A 20,881-nucleotide genomic window follows, 5' to 3' on the forward strand; every position below is an offset into this window, starting at 1 on the left:
CTCTTCTAATTAAATTTTAGCTGCTTTGTGTAACTACTATGATGGTTCATGATTCACAGAGAGTATCTGATCTCTATTACTGTAATTATCATTGCTATTATCACTAGCTGATGATAAGACCAGTATTCTTATGTGTCCACATACATTCATCTGGGACCATCTTCGGTATATTTAGTCAGGTCGTTTAACATTTCTGAAATGCCAATTGCTTTCCTCTTCATTAAGCTAAATCCTAAACATTTCCAACAGGCCTGACATTTATGATAACTTACCTCACTAACCATATTCCATAATAATATTTCTCTGAGTTCAGTGAACTTTTATACATAATCTGTATTATACTGTTAATATTGCCTTGTTCTTGTTTTCTAGGTTTACTGTAAATTTACTAAGTCTCTATAGCTTCTCCACATTATATATATATGTATGCATGCATGCGTGCTAAGTCGCTTCAGTTGTGTCTGACCCTTTGCGATCCTACGGACCGTAACCTGCCAGGCTCCTCTGTCCATGGAATCATCCAGGCAAGAATGCTGGAGTGGGTTGTCATTTCCTTCTCCAGGGGATCTTCTGACCCAGGGATATAACCCACGTCTGTTTCCTACATTGGCAGGAGGGTTCTTTACCACTAGCGCCACCTGGGAATCTCATATATATGTATGCTTTTCTGCTAAATAAAATTTGTTTTTTAAGACAAAAGATTATCTCTTCCTTAAAAATAAGACACACATCCTCTAAAAAGCTAGTATAGTCGTGGGCATACAGCAGATGTCTAATGCACACTTTTTAAGGTGAATCATATTGTAACCTATTAACAAGATCATGTGGCTCTTTCATCTTTCCCATGATTAGTTCACCACCCCGACAGTGACAGAGTTGAACACAATCTCCATGGAATCAACCTGGATGCTCTAATGGTGTTATTTCAACGCACTGAACTGAAAATCCCAATCCCCTTCTAAATACAGGCACTTTCATAATTTTATTTCATGTGTATAATAATGACTGAATTCTAAGCTATCTAGCTGACCATAGATAAACTCCACATCCTAAGTTACATGGGAACAGCTGGGAAGCTGGCAGAAGTGCCATTCTAGAGCAGAGGTGTCTTCTTCCAGGACTAATGAATCATGAATGCTATGGGTAACTCCTTCAAATGTTTCCCTTCTCGTATTAAAACAGATGCTGATCCACATCCTTGTCCAAAAGGTTATGTCAGAGCAGTTAAAAGTCAATATTTCTCCTCTCTTAATTCTATTTCCCTATACCCAGCCTGTCTACTCTTTCTGTATTTTATAATCATTATGTATTTACTGTGTAGAATAAAGCAAATAATTTTCACATACAAAGGAAATTTCTATTCTATTTTGCTATATATATTAATACATAACTAAGTACATATTGACTTAGCTTGAGGTTTATGGAAAGCAATAAAGAAATCCATATTGTAGAAGGGGGAAAAATTAATAATAATAAATAAATGCCAGCAAAGGAAATAGAAAGTTTTCAAATTGACTCGGCAATCATATGGGGCTTCACATATAAAATTCCATTTTATACTAATCCTATCTACTATTCTATCAGTACAGGATATCTTGGTGGATAATAGGGTTCATGTTATTAAATAAATCATAAATGTATCATATTCCCAAATCTCATCTAACTGCTCTAAATTTCATCTTTGGGATCAATAATACAACCCATTATGCCTGGGAAAAAAATGCCCTTAAGGCCATAGATATAAAAAGTTACCATAAGAGGATTTGCAAAATCAAAGAGGTTTTCAGAAACATGCACAATTTTAAACAGATTATAGTTCATCCACACATTTCAAATATACCAAGTCTTATATCCTCTCGCACTATCTCCTTGTAGGAGGCAGAATGAATATCATAATTATTGATTTTCCCCTGGAAAAAAATTCTTCTATATTTCAAAAGCAGCATGCACCATGCAACGTGCAAAAGAAATACCTTGGGTTTCTTATTCTCAGGGCCTGTTGACATGGACAATGCACAAGGTGAACTCAGCTCCTTGGTTCTTGTTAGAGAGACGGGAGGTGATGGAGCTGAGACAGATGACCTGTGCTCAGATACAGAGCTTTCGGATTTCCCAAGTCTTGAAGGTAGGGTAAGATTTGGGTGCAGCGCGGAGGGACTGAGTTGGTGTGCTTTCGTGGGAGGATTAGTCAGGGGGAGAGCAGAGGACCCCAGACGGGGAAGAGAGGCAGAGCTGGAGCTGGAGACCGGGGCTGGGGGTGGAGGAGACGGAGTCTGCCCTTGTGCGCTCTTGGAGCGGTTTATCAGGTTTGAAAGAGCTGGGGACGGATGGTAGCATCTCTCTGGGGAGGACAGCCTTGGGTTAGTGGGAGGAGACACAGAAGACCATGTGGAGGAAGGTGATGTAGAAGCATGCGAGCAGATATCCCTGGGCTTTCCCGGGCCTCTGGGGTCAGCATCCTGTCTGCCTTTGGAAGATACAGGAGAAAAGCTTGGAGGGACAGGAGGCAGACCCACAGAGCCGGAGGTACTGGTTTGCAGCTGGGAAGTCACTTGGCTGCCCTTCCAAGCTGGGGGTGGCGTTTTCTCTACAATCACAGAAGTGAAGCTGCTACTGCCCTGTTTTCGGGGAGAAAGGGCCGATGCCTGGGGAAGGGGAGCAGCTTTGGTGGGAGAAGGAAAGAGGAAGGATGGCTGGCTGAGGTCGGAAACCGGGTTTTCCCTTTGCTCTGGAGACCCCGATCGCAGGGAGCAACTTGAGAGCGATTTCTTAGGTGTGGGTGAGGTTTGTTTAACTTTTTGATCAAGTGTGAGTGTGGAGGAAGCCAGGGAGTTGAGAGAGAAGGTGGGACAGGAGGCCGGGGAAAGGGGTCTTTGGTGAGAAGGGTTGGACTTGAGGATGGCGGTGAGGACGGAAAGCCTGGAGGGCACCGGGGGTTTCACCCCTGACCTTGAGAGGTTCCCGCTGGAGGACGCTGGGCTACAGACCGTGGAGGAAGAGCCGTGGAAAGGGGAGGGGAAAGCTTTGGGGCTCGGCGAGAGCGAGTGCGTGACGATGCGGACTGGGATGTAGGAGGCTGCGCTCGACTTCAGAGAAGCACCGGAGGGCGGTGAAGAGGCTCTCGGACTCTCTTTGGGACTAAGGACGTTCGAGGTGACCGTCTTCTTGAGGACTTCGGAAGTCTGCCCCGGGTTTTGCTGTGCTGCGCTTGGACTGGATGGATGAGAACCTGATAACTGACCGGGTTGGGGGACCTGTGACGTCGAGCACGTGCCCTTCGGTGCAAAAAAGGGTGCAGAGTGAGCGGAGGTTTGAAAGTACGTGGTTGTTTCTTCCACCAGGGCCCCACGGGCATCCAGCCTCCTCGAGTGGAACTCCTCCAGGACAGAGGCTCCGGCGAGGTCGCCTGGGGCACGTGGTGTTTTCTGATTAGTTGGAGAAACAAAGGAGAAAGCAGGTGGTTTACAGGCAAGCTGCTCAGAGGCAGTGGGAGGAGTTAACTAGAGGAAAGAGAAATAGACAGGGTCATAGGACATCATTTGTGAAACTGTGAAAGCATTCTTGTCACTCCTGCGTTTATGCAAACAGTCCTTCTATTCGTTTACACAAAAGGAAGCCCTTAAACCTCCCCCTAAATGGAAGAAACTCAGTTTTGCTAATGAGGCATTTCTTTGAATTTGAAATAAAGTATAAATAAATGGTGACGTCTTAGACACTAGATCTCATTTATTCCCCGGAATAAACATCAATATAAAATTGTATTTGCATGTCTCCCTTTGGAAAATAATTCATTCACAAAATCTAAAAGAGTTATCTTCTTTTGGAATTGGGTGATTTGAAAAGATTTAAATCACCATTAATATAAATTTCAAAATGCACTTCGGAAAAGGAAATAGCTTTTCTTCCATTGTAAGACTATAAACCATAATATGATAATAATGATTACAATCTTTCAAAAGTTTAACACACTTTGTTTAAAATTCTAAAAACTTAGACTAATCCTACACACTGTAAACCTGAAAATAATGCCCAGAATTCAAAAGATACAGCACCCAACATCAACATACAGTTATAAATTGAAAGTCAAGGGTGAAATAGAGATGGAGTTTTAGCTTATGAAAAATATTTTCCCTAATTATTTGTCAGAATGAACAATTAACAAATGATGTGAGTTATGCTAGAAGGAAGCAACAGATAAGCCAGAGTACTTTACAAATGCAATCTGCCTGAAACAATGCAATTAGCCAAGCCACATCAAATAAAAAGAAAATAAAGGAATAATGTCCAAGAGTGGTTAGGGAGAGCCCATAAAATAACTGGGCATCTGTATTCTTGTGCTATTTTTTTTTAAATTATCCAGTATTTTAAGACAAGTACTGAAATTATAAATGATTCTAAAGCCAAATCTTTTAAAGAGTGGTTTCCTTTCAAAATTATTGATTAGAGTCTATCAGTCCATAAGGGAAAGGAAAATATTTGTACCAAACAAAGAATTTAGGAAATATCTGTTATCTAAAATATTAATAAATATTTATTAAGTTATATATGTATATATAATATATAAAAATATATATATTGCAGTACATATCAGAAAAGCTTACAACCATAATAATTAAACTTAGCAAGAGCTTCATTTATAAACTCAGTAAAAGATATTTCTTGATTTTGCTTTTTAACATGTTAAAAAGGTGCCCATCAGACCTAATGCAAAGACTTTCACGTCAGACCTTTGAGTCCTAAAAATATATAAAACTGATAAATTCAAACAACTCATCCAAGGCTTTTATGTTTCTGAACTAATGCACCCAAAATATTCCTTTCTTTTCATATGTAAATTTGTTTGTGTATTTGCAACTCATAATTCTTGCCACATAAATAATTTTTGAGTAATTTTGGCATGTAACCCAGAATATTTGAAAATGAGGGATAATTGAAAATCAAACAGAATTCAATCAAATTGAGATAGAACATTTAACAACCTCCTCACATAAGTTTTACTCAGAAACAATTCTGTTTATCCAGTGTTTGTAAAACCAACTCATAAGATTAGCTGTAAGTGAAAGTTCTTCTGTTTCTAATGATTGATCTCTTCTCACAGAAGGAATGAAGAAATTTCAAGACTGTAGAGTCTCTTTTTATGTTATGCCATAGCTTTTGGTATAAAAAAAATTTAATCACAGCCACAAAAATCCCATTACCTTTTCAGCCATGTTTTCAAATAACTTCATTTTATATAACAAACTCACTAATTCATCTTGATTATCCTGTTAAAATCACAGGACTGTGATTTTGAGGGTCTCATCAGAAGAAAAGATTCTTCTCTCCAACTTTCTCAAGACCATGGGTTCTAATTACCAAACATTCTACTGCATGAAGTCCTGTCTTACCTAATATAAGTAATTCTAAAACTTGATTACTGAAGAACTAAGAAAAGTTCAAAGAGAAAGATTCTGAAGAGTCTAAGAATGTTTTTATTATATTTTTCTAATCAATGTATTAATAAGCATTTGCAATATATTTTTCAAATTTGATATTATCCTAATTTATACTAAAATAAAAATTGTGGTACCATATTCTTATAAAATTCCCAGGAGAGGAGAAAGCATTTTGTAATGAAAAAGACTCATTTCTTGAGTTCCTCTTATTAATAAGTTAAAAAAAAATGAAAATGTAAAGACATGAATAATTTTATGCAGAAAGAAAGGATGGATACCTGTCAAAAGTTTAGTCAACTTTCTCAGAATAGGCCTTTTATTTTACCTCTCACCTGTAAACCCCTTAGAGGGGATAATACACTTCTATAAGGATGCCTGCAAATTATTTCAACCCCTTCATCCTCTCCCATTAATACCCTCTGTTCTGTTCTCTGGGTTTCATACTGATGCACTAATTTCTTCCCTCTCAAGCCTATTCTCTGTCTTCTCCTTCATTTATTTTCTAACCTGAACTTTGTTGAGGCCTTTGCTTCAGAAACTTCTCTAAAAACACCGCTGACTGTGTTCTCTCATCCCCAGCTCTCTTCCGATTCCTTGAGACCCCCTCACCATACACCTCCTTCAAAATCATTTTCAAAACTTTCTCCTAGAAAAACTATCCTGAGCTCTGAACACATTCACAATAATCTCCATAACAGAGGACGCTTGCAATGTTCTGCTCTCATCAGGTGGATGATCTTAATCCTAAATCCACCCTTGGATCCTGCATAATAGAGATTATCCGTTATTTGAACAACTGATCTCTGTAATAGAATTGCCCTGTCATTTTAATAAGTCTGAAATTAACTGTTTCTCAACACTTTTCACAATAGCCAACATATAGAAACAACCTAAATGTCCTTCAACAGATGAATGGATAAAGAAGACAGGATACATATAGAAAATGGAATACTACTCAACCATAAAAAAGAACGAAATAACACCATTTGCAGCAACATGGATGCAACTAGAGATTATCATACTAAGCAAAGTAAGTCAGAAAAAGAAAGATAATACCATATGGTATCACTTACATGTGGTATCTAAAATATGACTCAAGTGAACCTAACTTTGAAACAGAAAATAGACTTGTGGTTGCCAGGGAGAAAGGTTTGGGGGAGAGATGAGTGGAGACTGGGGTCAGCAGACAGAAACTATACATGCAGGATGGATAAACAAGATCCAACTATGTAGCACAGAGAGCTATATTCAGTATCCTATGATAAACCATAAAGGAAACGAATTTGAAAAAATGTATATATATATATATATATATATAATTGAATCATTTTGCTGTACAGTAGAAATTAACACAGCATTGTAAATAAACAATACTTCAATAAAAATTAACAAATAAAATTAACTGCTTCTGTGTATATTCAGTTTTTTCCCACTGTGTCCATGGATTCTGAAACATCAGGCTCAAAGCCAGAGTGCCTCATCTGCTGCCTGATGTTCTGAATAGCTACCAAGATTTGAACCGTGTTGGTCCATATATGTAGCTGTACTCTTTCCCCTCAATCGATACAATCAGGCAAGGCAGAAACTTCTGATTCTCCCAGGTCCTCAAATGCAGTCCTTACACTATAACAGCTGATCTCCCAGACATACCTACTGCTCTGTCCTCTTCTCATGGATGGACTTTCATAGTCTCATCAACACTCTCCCATATCTACCATGAACCGATTGTTCCTTCACAGCAGAGCCCTTCTCTTATGATTGAGGCTCATGTCCCTCAACCCCTGCTAGTTTGCATTTTAGGTTTTAAAAATACTTTTTTAATCTCAGCCTTTTGCAAGTACTGTACACATTCTGTCTTGTTCTTTTGCAGAGCCACTTGGCAAATTATTATTCTTAAATCAGTCCCACCTACTGTCCTCATGCTCCTAGATCTAGTTTACTTAAAGCTACTATTTAAAAAAAACTAACATAATCTTGTCGATTGGCAGGGCCACTGCACTTATTTATGAGTTTGTCCTGCATAAGGGTATCAACTGAGAGTGAGAAAGACCTTTCCTGAATGAGGCAGAGGGGGTCCCTGTCTCTAATTCACACGTGCGCTGGTAAGGCACTGTGGATGGGCACCAACATAAATGTAAGCTCTGTAAATCTCAGCGGGGCTGTGTACCACTCACCTTTTGTGTGGATTGTTTGGGATTTTTTTTCTTCTCTTATATTTTGACCTCAGCTTCCTCTCCTGTTCTAAACAACAGCCTTCAACAAAGTTAACACTCACCACAAACCCTTTTCCCAGCAACCCCCTCACTGTATTCAATAGATGACCTAGATTATTTTTATCCAAGGAAAATTGAGATAACCAGGAAAATTAAATGTTTCTAGAACTTTCTTTATCTCCTTTCCTTCATTCTAAGGAAAAATAATCAACTTTCCCTTTTCAAATGTAAATTCCCCATTCTGCTCTGCATTCCAGCAGCTTTTGCTTTCTCTGGATCCCATTTCATCAGCACCGCGCCCCCCCCACTCATAAGCTATGTAGCCATCTTTTTTCTTTTTTTACTGATTCTCTCATCCTAAAAGCAGAATATTTACAATCACTAAAAAAATAATAACTATCATGTAATGGACTGTAAAAAATGCCCACATTTTTCTACTTTTTTTGTAAGAAAGGCAAAGTCCTTTTCTTCACTCCCCCTTTAACCTCAACTGGCCATATGACTTGTTTTGACCAGTGGGTCATTCACTTCAGTTCAGTCGCTCAGTCGTGTCCGACTCTTTGCGACCTCGTGAACTGCAGCATACCAGGCCTCCCTGTCCATCACCAACTCCCGGAGTTTACCCAAACTCATGTCCATTGAGTCGGTGATGCCATCCAACCATCTCATCCTCTGTCATCCCCTTCTCCTCCTGCCCTCAATCTTTCCCAGCATCAGGGTCTTTTCAAATGAGTCAGCTCTTTGCGTCATTAGCAAATGTAATACAAGACATATTGAATTGAAAAGCACTTGTGGATTGGTGCTTGCTGGCTTGCTGAGTGGACAGCATCACCATGATGTAAATGAGCCCAGGCTAGTTCACTGGAAGAACTACAAGACCACATCTCAGTTAGCCAGCCAGCAAGCTGACCCAGAAGCCAACTGCAGGCACATCAAGAACCAGAGTAAAGATCAACTGAGCCTGACCCAGATCTGTAGAACCACCCAGCTGAACACAGACAAACTTGATCTGTACATTTTTTAGCTAAATAAATGGTTGCTATTTGAAAACACAGTTTTGGCGCAGTTCATTAAGCAGCAAAACCTAACTGATAAAAGCGTGTGGCATCAATAAACATCCTATTATCAGGTCCACGTCGCTTTATTCCGAGTCACATCTGTATCTATATCTCTGTGTTGATTTCCTTATTTCTCGTGGCCAACAAACCCTGAAGTAACTTCGCAAAGAACCCCTCATCCTCTGCCTTCATAATCCCCTCTTAATTATAGATGGAAACTATGACTTGCTTCTAGCTAATCGAACCTGGCAAAGGATTTTGCAGATGCATTTAAAGTTCCTAATCAGGTGACTTTAACTTTATCAAACAGGAGATGCTCCTGTGTAGGCATCACCTAATGCAATAGGGCAATCTGCTTCTTTAACTTTACCCTTTGTATTCTATTGCTTTTGTTCCAAAGATGTTGCCTATAGCCTGAAATATACAGGAGAGTCCATTCTCAAGGCTCTTACCTTCAAAGGCATAACACTTTCCCATTCTTAGAGAGATAAAAAGTTGCAGAACAGAGAATAACATCTGTCTTGTTGGCAGTTTATAGGAACATCATTGCCTGACCTATATGGACAGCTGCAAGAAAAAAGGATTCCAACACCAAGAAGTTTGCAACAACTAACCACACTTCTTTCTTTTTAGTATTGATTTAAAAAAAACTGAATACTAACTTGGGGACGATGGTTCCTTGGAACAGTGGTTTGCCATCTTCTTGGTCTGCTCAGTTAAGTTCAGTTCAGTCGCTCACTCATGTCTGATTCTTTGCGACCCCATGGACTACAGCACACCAGGCTTCCCTGTCTATCACCAACTCCTGCAGCTTACTCAAACTCACGTCCATTGAGTTGGTGATGCCATCCAACCATCTCATCCTCTGCCATCCACTTCTCTGCCTGCCTTCAATATTTCTCAGCTTCAGAGTCTTTACGATGAGTCAGGTTTTTGCATCAGGTGGCCGAAGTGTTGGAGCTCCAGCTCCAGCATCAGTCCTTCCAAAGAATATTCAGGAATTATTTCCTTTAGGATGGACTGGTTGGATCTCCTTGCAATCCAAAGGACTCTCAAGAGTCTTCTCCCACACCACAGTACAAAAGCATCAATTCTTCTTCAGTGCTCAGCTTTCTTTATGGTCCAACTCTCACGTCCATACATGACTACTGGAAAAACCATAGATTTGACTAGATGGACATTTTTCAGCAAAGTAATGTCTCTGCTTTCTAGCACATTGTCTAGGTTGGTCATAGCTTTTCTTCCAAGGAGCAACCGTCTTTCAATTTCATGGCTGCAGTTACCATCTGCAGGGCTCCCATCTGGAGCCCAAGAAAATAAAGTTTGTCACTGTTTCCATTGTTTCCCCATCTATTTGCCATGAAGTGATGGGACCAGAGGCCATGATCTTATCTTTCTGAATGTTGAGTTTTAAGTCAGATTTTCCATTCTCCTCTTTCACTTTCATCAAGAGGCTCTTTAGTTCTTCTTCACTTTCTGCCATAATGGTGGTGTCATCTGCATATCTGAGGTTATTGATATTTCTCCTGGAAATCTTGATTCCAGTTTGTGCTTCCTCCAGTCTGGCATGTCACATGAAGTATTCTGCATATAAGTTAAATAAGCTGCTATGTCGCTTCAGTCGTGTCCAACTCTGCGTGACCCCATAGACGGCAGCCCAACAGGCTCCCCCGTCCCTGGGATTCTCCAGACAAGAACACTGGAGTGGGTTGCCATTTCCTTCTCCAATGCATGAAAGTGAAAAGTGAAAGTGAAGTCACTCAGTCGTCTCCGACTCCTAGCGACCCCATGGACTGCAGCCTACCAGGCTCCTCCATCCATGGGGTTTTCCAGGCAAGAGTACTGGAGTGGGGTGCCATTGCAGGGTGACAATATAAAGCCTAGATGTACTCCTTTCCCGATTTGGAACCAGTCCATTGTTTCATGTCTGGTTCTAACTGTTGCTTCTTGACCTGCATACAGGTTTCTCAAGAGGCAGGTAAGGTGGTCTGGTATTCCTATCTCTTTAAGAATTTTCCATTGCTTGTTGTGATCCATACAGTCAAAGGCTTTAGTGTAGTCAATGAAGCAAAAGTAGATATTTTTCTGTAATTCTCTTGCTTTTTCTATCAGCCAATGGATATTGGCAATTTGATCTCTGGTTCCTCTGTCTTTTCTAAATCAAGTTTGAACATCTGGAAGTTCTTGGCTCACAAACTGTTGAAACCTGGTTGGAGAATTTTGAGCGTTACTTTGCTAGCCTGTGAGATGAGTGCAATTCTGCAGTAGTTTGAACATTCTGTGGCATTGCTTTTCTTTGGGATTGAAATGAAAACTGACATTTTACAGTCCTGTGACCACTGCTGAGTTTTCCAAATTTCCTGGCATATTGAGTGCAGCAATTTCACAGCATCACCTTTTAGGATTTCAAATCGCTCAACTGGAATCCCATCACCTCCACTAGCTTTGTTCGTACTGATGCTTCCTAAGGCCCACTTGACTTCACATTCCAGGATGACTGGCTCTGGGTGAATGATCACACCATCGTGGTTATCTGGGTCATGAAGATCTTTTTTGTATAGTTCTTCTGTGTATTCTTGCCACCTCTTCTTAATATCTTCTGCTTCTGTTAGGTCCATAATATTTCTTTCCTTTACTGAGCCCATCTTTGCATGAAATGTTCCCTTAGTATCTCTGACTTTCTTGAAGAGATCTCTAGTCTTTCTCATTCTATTGTTTTCCTCTATTTCCTTGCAATGATCACTGAGGAAGTCTTTCTTACCTCTCCTTGCTATTTTTGGAACTCTGCATTCAGATAGATATAGCTTTCCTTTTCTCCTTTGCTTTTCACTTCTCTTCTTTTCTCAGCTATCTGTAAGCCCTCCTCAGACAACCATTTAGCCTTTTTGCATTTCTTCCTCTTGGGGATGGTTTTGATCACTGCCTCCTGTACAGTGTTACAAACCTCCATCCAGGAGGCACTCTATCAGATCTAATCCCTTGAATCTATTTGTCACTTCCACTATATAATCGTAGGGGATTTGATTTAGGTCATATCTGAATGGTCTATGGGTTTTCCCTACTTTCTTCAATTTCAGTCTGAATTTGGCAATAAGGAGTTCATGATCTGAGCCACGGTCTGCTCCCAGCCTTGCTTTTGCTGACTGTATAGAGCTTCTCCATCTTTGGCTGCAAAGAATATGATCAATCTGATTTTGGTATTGATCGTCTGGTGATGTCCATGTGTAGAGTCATCGCTTCTGCTGTTGGAAGAAGATGTTTGCTATGACCAGTGAACTCTCTTGGAAAAACTCTGTTAGCCTTTGCCATGCTTCACTTTGTACTCCAAGGCAAAACTTTCCTGTTACTCCAGGTATCTCTTGACTTCCCACCTTTGCATTCCAGTCCCATATGATGAAAAGGACATCTTTTTTTGTTTGTTTGTTTTTGGGTGTTAGTTCTAGAAGGTCTCATAGGTCTTCACAGAACTGCTCAACTTCAGCTTTTTCAGCATTAATGGTTGGGTCATAGACTTGGATTACTGTGATATTGAATGGTTTGCCTTGGAAACGAACACAGATAATTCTGCTGTTTTTGAGACTGCACCCAAGTACTGGATTTCAGACTCTTTTGTTGACTATGAGGGCTACTCCATTTCTTCTACGGGATTCTTGCCCACAGTAGTAGATATAACGGTCATCTGAGTTAAATTCGTCCATCCCAGTCCATTTTAGTTCACTAATTCCTAAAATGTCAATATTCACTCTTACCATCTCCTGTTTGATCACTTTCAATTAACCTTGATTCATGGACCTAACATTCCTGGTTCCTGTGCAATATTGCTCTTTACAGCATCGGACTTTACTTCCATCACCAGTTACAACCTCAACTGGGCATTGTTTTCACTTTGGCTCCATCTCTTCATTCTTTCTGGAATTATTTCTCCACTCTCCTCCAGTAGCATATTGGGTAGCTACCAACCTGGGGAGTTCACCTTTCAGTGTCATATCTTTTTGCCTTTTCATACTGTCCATTGGGTTCTCAAGGCAAGAATATTGAAATGGTTTGGCATTCCTTTCTAAAGTGGACCACATTTTACAGAACTCTCCACCATGACCCTTAGTCTGCTAGCTTTCTGAATAAAGTTGCTAGTTCATGCCCCAACAACTCTTCTCTCAATTTATTGACCTGATATATCACAAGCAGTGAGAGCTTGGACTTGGTAATACTAATCAAGTGGGCCCTTTAAAAGAGGTTCCAAGTGCTAGCAATCAAAGTACCAAACTCTCTTTATTGCTAGCTTTATGAAGCCAGCTGCCATGAATTCTACATCCTCAAGGGAATGAATTCTGCCAACAACACGGGGGAGTTTAGAGGCAGACACTTCCCTAGAAGAGCCTGAAGATGAGATGAACTTGACATCTTGGTTTCAAACTTGTAAGACCCAGCTCAGCTGTGTCCAGACCTCAGATCTACAAAAATCTGGAGAAAATAAGTAGGTGTTTTTTTAAAGCCACTAAATTTATGATAATCTGTTATGCAACAATAGGAAAGTAATACTTTCCCCCTGATTCTTAACAGCTTTTACCCATGCTCTTCCACAGAATCTGCCATCAGCAATGTTTACAATGGTGTATTTTTTCCTTAAACTCCACAGTCACTTGAATCCCTTATCTCTTCTGATTTCTCTACAGAATCTGGCTTCCAGTCGTATCCTCCTTTTCAAAACTGTTTATCTGTGGCCTGTATTTCATCACTCTCCCAGTGTATTTCCTAAGATATTTGATGAGCTCTTAGTTCCTTCTATTTTCTACCCTCTCCTTAGGTGTCAGTACTGCCCTGGCTGTTCCCACTGCCTGGAATGCCCAGGCCCTGGAGGTCAGCCAAGAATACTTTGACTCATCTTTCACATTTCAACGCACACAAATGTGAACCCTTCCTGGTAGTCCAGGCTGATCTAGGCCTCCTCCCTCTAGATGCGTCACTCTTCCTTGAATATATCACCTTTCACTGTCATCGTTTTCAGGTTGCATCTGTTTTCCAAGCCCCTTGAAGGCAGATACTATGTTTTTTTTAAGTTGACTTCCCTAGTGTCTAAAGCCTGGCATGTTACCTTCATGCAGGAATGAGGAAATACATGTCCAGTGGGTTTAGGAAGGCCAGAGAGCAGGGTCATGGGAAAAGAAGGATCATTCATTCACTCATCCATCAGACACTTTCTAAGCACCTATAGCGTCCCAGGCATGAGGGTTCGTGATAGGGATAAGAAGGTGAGAAGATTTTTTGTCTTCACAGGGCTCAGAAATCTACTGGGATAAGAGAGACATAGAAAGGCTATTCTGATATAATGTGCTGATATGAACAGGGTATTTCAGTGTAAAATAAAGGCCTAGGACTATAAGAAAGGTTTCTATGTATAATGCCTGTCCAAATGATTTTCCAGAATCTCTTTTCCACGATTAAAATCGTCTCTTAATTACAATAATATGTGTGCCAATATCCAAATTTCCCAGAATTTGTTATAAGAGCCTCCTCTATTTGACCACCATTGGTTCTTCTGACCTTATGTTTCATATCCTTTCTTAAATTCTGACATCCAAACTGTGTTTGAACCAATATATAAAAAATTTCCCTCGGTTCTTCTGACCTTATGTTTCATATCCTTTCTTAAATTCTGACATCCAAACTGTGTTTGAACCAATATATAAAAAATTTCCCTCCACCCATGGTCCTTACGCTATGCCCCGAACATGCTGCCATTTCTAACTTTTTAAATACAGTGAGTCATTCCTGAGAATGCACCATAGGCTAGGAACTATTCTAGCCTGTATAGATGATCTCATTCAATCCTCACAAGGAAGGTTGACAGAACCACTCCATTCTTCAAAGGAGGATACTAACGTTTACAATTTCAAGTCACTACCCAGATGGACATGACTATAAATTGCCAGTCTCATTTTTGCTTTTTCATACCATCTCTCCAAAGCATGACCCCCCTTTCCTCACCACTTATCCACTCTTCAGCTTGATTTCTGCCCATTACCCCACCCTCACTGCTCCCATCAAGGTCATCCAATGACTTCCTAATGTGTATATTTAATGGACTTGGAGGGCCCTACTTTATTTGGCTTTGTTCTGTGTTTTATTTGACTTGCATTATATTTATAATATTTTCTATTGTGTGTTATATGTTTTTTTCATAAACCATGTTCTAGAATAATATTTGAATAGAAAGCACCAGGAAGCCCTTCAGAGAAGAGCTGGTCAGATGCTGGGCAACCTCATTCCCACTCCCAGATTAGGTGTGTGTCCAAGCAGGTAACAGGGACTAGGCTCCAGGCTTGCACCTGGGGAAGCAGAAGGTTCCCATATTCCAGATTGAGACAGTGGCCAGGTCAGACCCCCACATGCCTGCCTCCATCCCCACAAATCTTCTAGTTTTAATAATAGTCAAAGAGGAGAAAGCCCCTCCTTTCCTTGCAGGGGCCATAGCTTCCCACAGGGGCCCCTAGGACTTCACCTCCAGTTCTATCAGCAAAAGGCCTTCTGATCTTTCCCTTCCCTTTGATCTTGCCCTCTTGATCTCTTAGCTTCTAATCTTCTCTAAATCAATCAGGAGCAAATATTAACCTGACTGTCCCACTTGGCAGAATTACCTGCTGCTGCACAGTAAGAAAATCTGGCAAGCAGCTAGAAAATATGAAAGTACAAAGTTGGCGAGGAAAGCTGCCTGCTTCAGGTGGTCTCCTGACATCAAAGTGAGAGAACCATGTGTTTCCTGGGTGATAATTCCATGTTCGTGCTAAGAACATGTCATGCTGCCAGAATGTTCTTTCACGGGTTGGTATTTTGTGTTCCCAAATGGATGTAATTGATACCAGATTCACTTGAGTTTAATAAAGAAAACATTATTGAGATACCTTAAAATGACTGATTAATTCATGTTTGTATATTTTACTTTCTTGGCCTTGTTTATAATTTTTTCTGTTGAAAGTCTCTTTAGCTTTCCCTGCATGAAACCCCCTTCTCCAACTTTTTCGGTTCCCTCTCAGCCTCTTTCTTTGCTTCTCATCTTTCTCAGGTTCTTTATACTTTACTGTGTCGTATCTCATATCCTGTGTCTTCCTGTGCTGCATTCTTTCCATGAGTAAACAATTCCACTCTCATAGCTTCAGCTTATGTGGCAAATACCTCCAGTCTCCCATCTTCCTCCCATGTCCAGATTCATATTAGTATTCCTAGCCTCTTTCTAGATAGCATCATGCTGTACCATCAGGCATCTCAAATTCAACATCAGATGTCTCATCTCTTCCTATCCCCTCCCAAGACCTGTTATTCTTTTCTCATTAATGCCAGCATTCATTCAATTTCCTTGGTTACAAATTTCATTCATCGTATATTTTTCTCTATGTATTGTCAAGGAGCAAATTCAGTTCATTCTATGCCACAAAGTCCCCCTTTTTGTTCCCATAGTCACTGCCTTTGCTCCAGACTTTATCATAGGATTTTCAGATAAACCCTTCTGTTTTCATGTATCCATATTCACCTCTCTTTTTAAGTCTCATCCTATCCCTGGACAAGACTTTCTTAGAAGTCTACACCAACATTCATGAAATTAACTTTTAAGATCATTCTGAATTTTATTTGAGGGGATTTTGATTCAACTGCAGATATAACTTTTTTACTTTTGACTTAATGTTTTAAAATTACAGTCTTTAATGATTTTTAACATAAGGTATTTTTTTCATTTATTTTTTTATTGAAGGATAATTGCTTTACAGAATTTTGTTGTTTTTTGTCAAACCTCAGCATGAATCAGCCATAGGCATACACATATCCCCTCCCTTCTGAACCTCCCTCCCATCTCCCTCCCCATCCCATCCCTCTAGGTTGATACAAAACCCCCGTTTGAGTTTCCTGAAAGTGAAAGTCGCTCAGTCATGTCCGAGTCTTTGCGACCCCATGGACTATACAGTCCATGGAATTCTCCAGGCCAGAATACTGGAGTGGGTAGCCTCTCCCTTCTCCAGGGGATCTTCTCAACCCACGGACTGAACCCAGGTCTCCCGCATTGCAGGCAGATTCTTTACCAGCTGAGCCACAAGGGAAGCCCTTGAGTTTCCTGAGCCATACAGCAAATTCCCATTGGCTATCTATATTACATGTGGTAATGTAAGTTTCCACGTTTCTCTTTCCATACATCTCACCCTCTCCTCCCCTCTCCCCATGTCCATAGTCTATTCTCTATGTCTGTTTCTCCATTGCTGCCCTGTAAATAAATTCTTCAGAGCCATTTTTCTAGATTCCATATATGTATGTTAGAATATGATATTTATCTTTCTCTTTCTGACTCACTTCACTCTGTATAATAAGTTCTAGGCTCATCCACCTCATCAGAACTGACTCAAATGTGCTCCTTTTATGGCTGAGTAATATTCCATTGTGTCTATGTACCACTTCCTTAAAAAACTAGGAGTAAAACCACCGTATGACCCAACAATCCCACTCTTAGGCATATACCCTGAAGAAACCAAAATTGAAAAAGACACATGTATCCCATTGTTCATTGCAGCACTATTTACAATAGCTAGAACATGGAAGCAACCTAGATGCCCATCGAAAGATGAATGGATAACATAAAGTACTTTTACCTAAACATGCCACTTCAGCAGAAACATTTGGAACACAAAATACACTCAACCCAATATTTACACTGACTATGTTCAAGGTGATATAGCAGCCACTGTAGGGAACAAAGTGATTAATAAAAATGGATTCAAGGTGAACGTTCCTTTTAAACACTTTACAATCTGCTAGGCAAGATAAGGCATGAACCTAAACAGTTACATACACATTGCAATAGGATCATTATTATAGAAGATGGACAGAAAAAGCTACTAGAATTATCTTGAAGGAGCGTTTGCTTTCACTAAAGGAACCAAAGCAGGCTTCATAAAGGAGTTAATATCTGAGCAAGGACTTCAAAGATACGAACTTTGAAATATTTCTGTTTTTTATACACCATCTGAACCTCATGTATATGCAAGACACTCCAGGAAGTGCTACAGATACAGAAATGAACAAGAAACAGACCTTCCCTTGACTTTAAATTGCTCTCAGCCTATTGAGAAAGATAAAATCCATTATTAGAATCAGGAGAAAAGGAATTATATTGGAGATTTTCTAAAAATACTACAAACTACAAGGAAAATTACAAAGATGTAGGAAAGAAACTAAATCCTCTTCAAAGCGAATGTCTCTTGGAAAAGGTGCTGCTTGGGCTGGGCTTCCGGTTTCAGGTAGCTGAGGTTACATGAGGGTGGGCTGGGAAGAGAGCAGAACCCCACACAGAAGGATCAAAGGTCAGGGATGCAAAGGTGTGATGCGTGTGCTATGATGACAGTTCAGGAGTGCTGAAGAATAGAAGCACTTGATGTGGACAGAAAATGACATCAAGGCTAGGTAATAGAAAGGTTAAAGGCCAGACTAGGCATTAAGTACATATTTTTAGGAATAACTTCATAAATTACACAATACACGGATTCATTTTTACCAAGTAGACCAGAAATACACTTAATCAACTGCCTCTCTGATTGAAAAACTGATGTTGTTGGCATCAGGTAATCCAACCATGGGATAATCCTTAGGCTTTTTACATTAAGCTTCAACTACTGGCTACACTGGGCACCCCTCAGAGCTCAGTCGGTAAAGAATCTGCCTCAGTGCAGGAGACCCGGGTTCGATTTCTGGGTCAGGAGGATCCCCTGGAGGAGGGTATGGCAACACACTCCGTATTCTTGCCTGGAGAGTCCCCATGGACAGAGGAGCCTGGCAGGCTATACTCCATGGGGTTGTAAGAGTGGAGACGACTGAGTGGCTAAACCACCACTGGCTACATTGGCTTCTTTGGTAGCTTAGAGAGTAAAGAATCTGCCTGCAATGAAGGAAACCTGGGTGCAATCCCTGGGTGAGGAAGACTCCCTGGAGAAAGGAATGGCAACTCATTCCAGTATTCTTGCCTGGAAAATTCCATGGACAGAGAAGCCTAATGGGCTATAGTTCATGGGGTCGCAAAGAGCTGAACACAACTGAGTGACTACCACTAACACACTGGCTACATTCAGTTCTCAGAGTGCCTTCTCTGATGCTCTGGCCACTTCTGTTTGGTTTATATTTGTCAGTAACAGTCATCTTATTTTTATTTCATGATAATCTGCTCTTCATCACTCCAATGGATTATTATAGGAAATGGAACCCAAGACAACAGCTATTCACAAACACTTTAGGACTCAGGTTTCCTCCATCTGTAGTAATCATAACACTCAGCCACCACTAATGAATCAGGCTGAGCTATGCCTTTTCATTTGGAGCTTTAATGACTGTAACCTACTTTTAACTAACTTATTTTGGCCCCCTGAAAAAGATCCCAAATGTGTGTTTTTGTCTCTAGTTTGCAGTCTATATATTAGGTAACATAAAAACAAAATAAATGACCAACTCAGAAGTAGAAATACAGCAGTTGAGGAAAAGGATAAATTAAAAATCTAAACATTGCTTCATTAAGAATGTTTTCCCTAATTTATATTTGGTATCATCATGTTTACATGTTCTTCAAAAGTCCACATTAAACTACCCTCCACTGACTATGGAAGCTTCTACATCAACAACTTGCTTCTTTCATCATCTTTCCTGAGGCAAGAAAGAAACATTTAAGCCTATCACTACTTACGAGAATATGTTTAATTAGATCATTAGAATTTTTCCAACAACTAGCTAAGAAAAAAGTTCAAGAAGAAATAAATGTTTTAGTCCAATAGTCTGGACAGTGGTACTGCAGTGAGAATCTTTTATCACCCAAAGGTGCTATGAGGATACTGGATGATTTAAGTGGCACAAATACATCATCAGGAAGTCAATGAAGGCTGCAAAAATAAAGATGTGGCAACAGAGATAAAAAAAAAATGCCTTCCCTACAGTTTTGCAGAGGTCCTAGTAGGACCAAAAGGCCAACTCACCAATAAACATGTTCTTCCAGCTACGTTAGGCAGCTTGCAAATACCTGGTCTAGAAGACTCTAAACAGGACATCGTGATACTCACTCACGCTCACTGTCACAGAGAACTCTTCATCCATTCATTTTTCACTCCCAAAGCCAAGCCAGCCTCTGCATTCCTGACATTCTCTGCTTTGTCAAAGTCTTCTGATAACTTCCTGACAACAAATAGCCAGTCATCCTATTTTTGTTTTCCCTTCAAAATTCCCCCTTCCACCTCCTTCTTTCCTGCCATCACAGATAATGGGTCTCCTACTACATCAAAGACTCTCCACATTAAAGGAACCATTCAATCTTGCTGCTAAATTTTGTGGTGGGATCAAACTGTGGAAAATTCTTAAAGAGATGGAAATACCAGACCACCTGACCTCCCTCCTAAGAAATCTGTATGCAGGTCAAGAAGCAACAGTTAGAACTGGACATGAAACAACAGGCTGGTTCCAAATTGGGAGAAGAGTATATCAAGGCTGTATATTGTCACCCTGCTTATTTAACTTATGTGAAGAATACATCATGTGAAATGCCAGGCTGGATAGAGCACAAGCTGGAATCACAAGCACAAGATCGCCAGGAGAAATATCAATAACCTCAGATATGCAGATGACACCGGCCTTATGGCAGAAAGCGAAGAGGAACTAAAGAGCCTCTTGATGAAAGTGAAAGAGAGTGAAAAAGTTGGCTTAAAACTCAACATTCAGAAAACGAAGATCATGGCATCTGGTCCCATCACTTCACGGCAAATAGATGGGGAAACAATGGAAACAGTGACGGACTTTACTTTTTTGGGCTCCAAAATCACTGCAGATGGTGACTGCAGCCATGAAATTAAAAGATGCTTGCTGCTTGGAAGAAAAGCTACAACCAAGCTAGATAGCATAGTAAAAAGCAGAGACATTACTTTGCCAACAAAGGTCCGTCTAGTCAAAGCTATGGTTTCTCCAGTAGTCATGTATGGATGTGAGAGTTGGACTAGAAAGAAAGCTGAGTGCCGAAGAACTGATGCTTTTGAACGGTGGTGTTGGAGAAGACTCTTGAGAGTCCCTTGGACTGCAAGGAGATCCAACCAGTCCATCCTAAAGGAGATCAGTCCTGGGTGTTCATTGGAAGGACTGATGCTGAAGCTGAAGCTCCAATATTTTGGCC

The 20,881-nt window shown here is 40.3% G+C and overlaps 1 protein-coding gene across 50 annotated transcripts in view; it reads right to left on the reverse strand.

Moving 5' to 3' along the window:
- MLIP (muscular LMNA interacting protein) overlaps positions 1-20,881 on the reverse strand; it is a 277,308-nt gene that overhangs the window by 122,689 nt on the left and 133,738 nt on the right. For 34 of the 50 annotated variants that reach the window (XR_014062029.1, XR_014062028.1, XR_014062030.1 and 31 more), the window contains one exon: positions 1,974-3,500. The exons of 2 other annotated variants lie outside the window; for them this stretch is intronic. Coding sequence is in view for 44 of the 48 variants with exons in the window: in XM_081519837.1 (XP_081375963.1) it covers positions 1,974-3,500 (1,527 nt within the window). In the remaining 4 variants the exon portion in view is untranslated. The remainder of the gene's footprint in view (positions 1-1,973; positions 3,501-20,881) is intronic. 14 more of the 50 variants (XR_014062031.1, XM_081519829.1, XM_081519842.1 and 11 more) reach the window with 1 other exon arrangement.

This window comes from Giraffa tippelskirchi, chromosome 8, assembly GCF_054371585.1.
Source record: "Giraffa tippelskirchi isolate mGirTip1 chromosome 8, T2T-mGirTip1v1.2.pri, whole genome shotgun sequence".
Classification (NCBI taxonomy): Eukaryota; Metazoa; Chordata; class Mammalia; order Artiodactyla; family Giraffidae; genus Giraffa; species Giraffa tippelskirchi.